The sequence below is a fragment of the Pinus tabuliformis genome, chromosome Q (genome assembly GCF_031772625.1).
Source record: "Pinus tabuliformis cultivar Carrire ecotype Pingquan chromosome Q, CPIR1, whole genome shotgun sequence".
In the NCBI taxonomy this organism is placed as follows: Eukaryota; Viridiplantae; Streptophyta; class Pinopsida; order Pinales; family Pinaceae; genus Pinus; species Pinus tabuliformis.
Window position 1 is genome coordinate 258,306,350 of NC_142296.1, and position 7,799 is coordinate 258,314,148.

Here is a 7,799-nt window from a genome sequence, read left to right on the forward strand (position 1 = left end):
ATTAAAAAAAGAAGAAAAAATGACTGTGTATTACCTATTTTGGGCATGAAGAAACCAACTTTGAAGCACAAATAGAACCTCGACTACCACCAGGAGGCACCCTCATAGCTTCAACAGTCCTCATGCAATCTAACTGTAATAAATTGAGCAAAGGCAGCAGGTAAGTAAGAATCCTCTGCCGCGATAGATACAGGGAACCTACTATCGAATAAGCCAAATGCTGGAGAAGACTGTGTAGCACCCAAGAAGTGGCAATAGAGGAAAGAAACTGAGGAATTGGGTGACTTTTTCAAGCTACAGAGAACACGATCAGGGAAGGGTTGCAGAACCCTCTCATCGTTGGTGTAGGAACACAAATGATCGCCTGTAGCTAACTTTTTAGAAGCCATTACCCTAACCCTAACCCAAACCTCCAGAACCGTCGGATCTCCCTCATTTGCATTTACCGGAGTATTAACTCCAAGTGGCAGGATCAATGGACTGGATCTGAACGGTAGAAGGAGCACCCTAGGGATTAAGGCATCCTCCTTGAAAGACGAGAGTTGGATGATCAACTCATTCATAAATGTAAAGCCATCACATGAATTCTTGTGCAGTAGCTTGTGTAAGGCTGAACAATATGCATAGTACATATCTAGTATAAGGTTAAATTATTAATTACCGATTAGACCTTGTCATCACTTATCTAATTTATTCCAGGATTAAACACAATTATATTGATTGTTTAGATATATATATATATATATATATATATATATATATATATATATTATTTAGAATTATTAATGTGATTGTTACATTTGATATATTTCCTTTTATGTTTCTTTTTTTCGTTCAAAGATTCAGAATTGGATTTTCAAATATTGATAACTAGATTCAAATTGTGGTCTTTTGCATTAGGATGCCAATGATGACTTCGAACATGATCTGGAGGCCATGGTGCTTGATTTGATAGAGAATTGAAGGTCATAACTCTCATCTCACCAGTGTGAATGTGATACTGAAGGCTTTGACTCTTTAAAATATCATTTGCAATTATATTTATGCTGGAAAAAGGTTTCAAAATTATGCTTTTCAAAATATTATGTTAGTTCAGATTTTGTTTACTTTGGAATCGATTATAATTTATTTAAATCTTAACTTGCAGGGTTTGGTGGCAATAATCACGTGAAAAAGAAATTATTTGGTTAATCATATCTCTAAGTTTAAGAGTGGCTCGAGCCTTTAGCCAATTTTTTGTTTATTTCTTTGAAGTTGTCCTCTAGATTTATATGATGTTTCCTATAGGAATTTAGTTATTTATCTACAAATTGCTGCAAAAAAGGTTATGTGGAAAAATGTTATCCCACAAAACCTTTGTCACAAATTATGCTCTTGAAACTTCACTATAACAAAACTACATTCAGAAAAAGGTCAATCCAATAATTGTTTTTCAATAATTTACCTTTCTAATACCATGTCCACCTATTCTTTGACAAGGACCAGAAAACAATTTCCGGCAATACCAAATTATCTGTTTGATGTATTAATTTCTATCTTGGTTGCACATCAGAACTATAGCTTCCACATCTAAACTTTGGAGCTTTAGTAGTGCATCTGCCTTGGATGCAAAGAATACAAGGGATGCATGAAACTAGAATCGTATTAACTCGAGCAATCTTTATAAGTAATGTACGAATAAAAATATAATACAATCAACGCTAGATAAAGCATTGCTCTTAGAAACTCAAGAGGAAAGGAATGTCAAAGGTTCGACAAACTGGTTGTGTATAATCAACACTTACCATAATAATTGCATGCTTTCTTTTAATACAATTTTCCAATCTCCAATTTTCTGAGCTTTTGCACACTTGGAGAAGTGCATTTCCACTATTGAACTTTCTGTATATCACTGCAATATGAATGTTGCCTAAAAGGTTGAAATGTGTTCTAACATTTTCTATCTCTTCCAGTCTGCATAGATTGTCCCAAATGGAAAAAGGTAGTGCATTTAGAATCTAATATGGAAACATCAGTGGATCATTTGATTTGATAATGGATCATTGAAATGATAATGGCCTAGTCTTCACTACATCCTTGAAGGAATACGATTGGGAAGTGGAGGGTGCATTGACACGTAGGGCTTCTCCAAGAGGCCTAAGAAAATATGCATTATAGCATCCTTTTTGATGACATAATATACTATAAGGAAACATTTGATGAATTAACTTGTCACATATAAAAACCTCTAATGGTTTAGTGGGATGCACTCCTTTTGTTGTATTTGAGACATCAAATTAGAAACAAAAACCATGTACTCATTTATAAAGAGAAGGTTTCCCCTCAAAGGGACCTCATAAATACTTGAAGTTCTTTACCTGGTGCATAGATTATGATTATGAGCAATGAGTTTGCTTGTTGATGCTTGCATTGGAGAGTTTGAAAAACCTTATGCACATGCAAGATGAACTTCCCAAATCTTCTATTCTTTATACTTTACACTTTTAGAAACAATTGCTAAAATAAAATTCTCTTACCTTAAAAATAATAATAATAAATAATTAAAAAATAATTCTCTTATATAAAAATTTATTAATAAAAATAAATCTTCATTCATTTAACATTGCATAACGCTGAGAAAAGTGAGATACTCTCTTTTAAAGTTATCCATTCTTTGAACGAAGGTACCAAAATGACTCTTCCGTTTGTATCCAAAGCTATTTTCTCTATGAAATATTTATTATCGAAAGAAATGTATTATTAATTTTAAAAAATGAATATATATTATTTTAAGTCAAAAATATATTATATATAAAAAAGAAACCAAAACCATTTGAAAAATTTGATGGTGATAAAAGGACAATATAATAAACGTGAAGGATGGAATCCCTATAAACTGAATCTACAAGAAACCTCCATAAAAGATGCAATTTTCTCACGTTCCATTTTCAAAGAGTCTAATGTGTGCATGCCATGAACACATGGATACAATTACAATAATATGCTTTCTCTGAATTATTTTTTATCAAATAACCTTTCATAGGAGATGAAGGGTTAGCTAGACAACTCATATCTCGAATGTGAATTAGTATCTGTCACTGATTTTAAATAATTTAAAGATAATTAATTTTTATTGAAGTTTTTGTAATTTTTACATTAATTTTCGAGCGGAAAGATATAAGTAACAAAAATGAAAATAAAAATTAAATTATAAATTGTTTCATATTTGTAATCAAATATATAACATTGTTAAATATGTATTTAAACAATATTAAGAAATCAAATCATAACGGGGCCATGAGTAAATACACATATTTATAAATAATGTCATAAAATTATGTGATTTTATAATATCTGAGTGAGTGGTCATAATTCTATAATTAGTATTAAATATTGAATTTGAAATTTTATCAATTAATTTAATTTAGAAATTCAAAAATTATTTATAAATATTATTATGCAATTTTTTTTTGCCGACAACTTAATTTAAAAATTTAATTTCTTTCCGGTATTAAGGCATCACCTCCCACTATCTTAGAAAAATTCAAAAATATTTAAATGAAAATCTAATATGTAAGTAAATATCCAAAATTGATTCTCGAATAACATGTAATTTTTTTTTTTAATGTTTTAATTGTCATTAATAATGAAATGTGATGCAATATGAAATTTAATGTATAATAATAAGTATTATAATTTATCTTTATCAAATAAATACGAAGCCAATCCATTTATGGATTCCTCTAATAAAAAGAAATCGTTATATAATTTATAAGTAGTTTTTAAAATAATAGTAAATTAAAAAATTAAAAAATCTCATTTAATTAAAAAATTTCATGGAAAGGAAAAATCCTTTTATTATTTAATATAAATTTAGATATTTTTCTCATCAAAAAGTGCTTTTTCGAGCAAAAATATTTTTTTAGTTATTAATATATATAAAATTCAACAAATAATAAATAGTAATTAAATTATTTATTATATTTATGTGGTTTAGTGATGATGATGATGATGGTGGTTAACGTCCACTAAGACCAAACCTTGGTCTATGAGACCTAAAGAAACAAATTACAAATTATTTAGTTTGATTTAAGATTTTATTCCTATGCTCAAAAAGTTTGGAGAGAAGCCTCCGGAGCTCACTATAATTTTGACATTGTAAAAGGCTATGAAGGTCTATTGCCACAAAGATTATAATTTATTATATAATAAGGGATGTTATTTTATATTAGTACATATTATTTTGGTTATTTAAATTAAATAGTTTGGGAAAATTTTAAGCATTAAATCACTTATTTTATGGTACATTTCTGGTTAGGAAAATTAAAATATTATTATTAAAAAATTAATATATGGGCACTATATGGGTTAAACATATATGCATTTAAAAATAGAATAATATTTTTAACCATGGAGAGTTATTCTACTTTCCCATGGAGATTTTTAATATGTAAAGAAGCTTTGTTAGAATACCATGTGTCAATAATATGGCTTAGCAATACCATGTACCCAAAGAATCATAACTCGCTTCAAATGACACTTGTTCATATGACATTTATTTTAATTAATTAACTTAATTGAAAGATCAAAAAAAGGATAACTATTTTGGAGATATATCTCAATCTTTAATAGCTTGTGTATGTTATTATGAATATTCTAGAACATTTGGTGGAGGTTAAATCCTTACCATCCACTTCTAGCCTAATATGGAGGAAATATTAGGTAAACATTTAGATTCCTTCAAATTACATAAAAATAAAAATAAAATAATTAAATTAATAATTACAATGAAATTGAGGTAAAATAGTCAATTTATCATTGTCCGTTTTTAAGCACAAGGTTTTGACAATCCATAATTTTGTCAATGATATATATATATATATATATATAATGGATTTACTAAAAATCTTAAAGATCAAATTTTTCTGAATAAAAAGAAATTTGAAAATAAATTTAATTTTTCTCACTATTTTACAAATAAATCCAAATCAGTCAAATAAAAATTGTGGAAGCTATTTTCCAAAATAAACACATACTTAAAAATAATATACATAAAAATATATATTAAATAGATAAAATAATAATATCAAACAAAAATCTAAGGGGGAATATCAAACATTAGTTGGAAAAACATCTTTACTGGACTGTGTTTTTTTCCTGGCGGGGAAAAAAGAGCTGAAAAGCCCCAAACAGAATTATAAAACGTATGTACATGAAGGAATACATCAATTAGGGATTTCAATTTGAACTATCGAAATAGACCAGCTTTAACATGCTGAAGGCCTCCAATTTCTTCAGATGCAGACCCTACTTCCAGCGGAACTAAAGTTGTGGAAGGAGATTAGGAGCGCGATAATCGTAGCTTCCTTTCATCGGAGAGGGCCTTCGCAAATCTGCGGAATCATCTCAATTATATCAACATGATCCCAACCAATTAATATACATATATGATTACTGCTACGAATCTTTCACTAGCTACTCTTTGTTTCTTTTCATTAAATGAAATCCATATTGTTGTTACCTAGTCAATGCATCCCGGTTGGTGCCTTCGCCGGTCACTTGTTCAAACACACCCGTCTCTATATTCGTTCTTGAAACAGGAGCGTCCACAAGATTTTTCGCTATCTTCACCAGCTCTTCCAGATTCTTCTTAGTTGACAGATCCGTTGAGCTTGTATCTCCCGATAATTCAACCTGATCCCAATTATACTATTTCTTAGACCTTTCGAATATGGAGTGTATGCTAATAAAAGTGAATTATATAAGGTTCCATAAAAGTGAATATGACGAAATTATTGATACAGGGAAGAAGGAAAGCACCTGGATTCTTAAATAGTTCTTCTCAGAATTAAAGGCTTGGAACACGACCGTTGCGTAAACGTCCACCATATCTGCACTCGCTTGCTGAAACATGTCAGTTATCGGCACTTTACCGTCGCTGGATAACCATTTAAGCAGTCCCCATTTTGCAGCGTCCATGGCGTCGTAACTAGCTATTTTCTGTCCGGTTCCAAGAGAAAGCACCAGAAACTTGCTTCTATCCTGTTTAAAACACATATACTAATTATCACTCCAGCTTCTTAATCATTCAAAGCTCAACTATAATGAATATTTGGCTGCATGACTTATAAACAAAAGAGGTTTATAACTCACGCAAGCTTTAGACGTTGGCACTAAGAAATCTGGACAGCCTATGAGAGCTTGCTGAGTCACTTGGTCTATTGCAAGTAACGTCTGCAACACACATTTTATAAAACACCAAATCACACAACCTCTTAAAAAAAATTCAAAATCATAATTACACCATTCAGAGAAGGAGAATATATGTACTGGATTGTTCACTGCAACTCCCCCGTCTATGAGGTTAAAGCTTTTGGTATTGTCCGAGGAATCTTTTGTTTGGAAGAAATGAGCAGGAAGATATGTTGGAGCTGCTGAGGTTCCAATGCAGACATCGGCCAAAAGTGCATCTTCTAACTCGTCCTGTTTGGCCTGGAAAGAAGATTTACCATATATAACTCGAACTGCTGTTGCTCCTTAATTCAAACTTACATTTCTTCCATCACAAAGAAACATTACCTTAAACGTGGTGAATATTGCAGGTTGTTGTATTTTGATGTCGTATGCAGTAATCACGACGTTCGTTAGGGTTTGGTGTAATCGTGTATCCCCCAAATAGGTTCTCATGATTTTGTGCAGGTAATCACCAGAATATTTGGGGCCACTCAGATACTTTATTGCTGATTGCAATAAACCTCTGTAATAATTCATTTTCTATTCATTATCGATTCAATATTGATGTTGCTGGTTAAGAAAAAAAAACATATTTTTTTTTTTAACCAGGAAAATAATCTTTTACTAACGCTGTATATGGAAAAATATGAGGACAATTATCCAAATAAAATTTGGTAATATCCTTTGCAGGAAACAATGGACGATTGTTGTCATTTGGAGCGGCTAACATGGCAGTGACCAACCCTCCCGTGCTCGTTCCAGTAATTAAGTCGAAATAATCAGCTATACTCACGCCTGGGCCGTCCAATTCCTGTGACAGAACTCATAATTCAATTTGGATCATATTTTAGAAAAAGGGAGGGATGATAAGATTTAATGAGGGGTAGATTAAAATCGTTACCTGGAGCTTTTCCTCGAGGAATTCGAGGATAGCTGCTGGGATAATCCCACGGACGCCACCTCCATCAATACTGAGAATTGTAATCATTTTGCCATCGGTTGGTGGCGGATTCCCGTAAGCAGTTGCCATGCTCTATACTCAAATTAATCCTTCACCTCCAAATTAATTTCGACTCCTTAACTTTAGAGACCAATGGATATTACTGATATATCGATTGAATGAATGAATTGGAATGCTGCTAATTTATGCTATATTTGAACGGAGAGGAAGAGAATTGATAAATATAATTGTCTGTAGTTGCAGTAGACAATTTACGAATATGCCTGGAAGTTGAAGTTGGGCATTTGTCTTTGTGACGGCCATGAGAAGTTGATCCATTCCCGTCAATCCACGTTATCAATAAGAACAACGAAAAAAAACGCTTACCGGTCAACTTCACTGTTTGAATAAAGCATCTTTGAATAAAAGTGTAAAGAAGGTAGCTAGAATTATGGCGCTTAACAGTATAAGTAGGTTGAAAGGTAATTAAAGTGTAAATTGTGTACTTAGAACGATGGAACTCAACAGTGTAAGTAGGTTGAAATGTAATAAAAGTCTAAATTTTCTAGATAAAATTATCGAACTCAATAGTGTACGTAAGTTGAAAGGTAATAAAAGTGAATTTTGTCAATGGAATTATGGAACC

At 31.4% G+C, this 7,799-nt stretch overlaps 1 protein-coding gene across 1 annotated transcript; it reads right to left on the bottom strand.

The window, feature by feature from the left end:
• Positions 1-5,088: 5,088 nt before the first annotated feature.
• LOC149219154 (patatin-like protein 2) lies at positions 5,089-7,354 on the bottom strand. Its single transcript, XM_089382537.1, has 8 exons — positions 7,115-7,354; positions 6,843-7,024; positions 6,559-6,736; positions 6,310-6,471; positions 6,133-6,213; positions 5,800-6,021; positions 5,501-5,673; positions 5,089-5,372 (listed from the first exon to the last, which is right to left on the bottom strand). Exons 1-8 carry the CDS (start codon positions 7,241-7,243, stop codon positions 5,321-5,323), a joined length of 1,179 nt encoding a protein of 392 aa, XP_089238663.1. The 5' UTR covers positions 7,244-7,354; the 3' UTR covers positions 5,089-5,320.
• Positions 7,355-7,799: the final 445 nt, after the last annotated feature.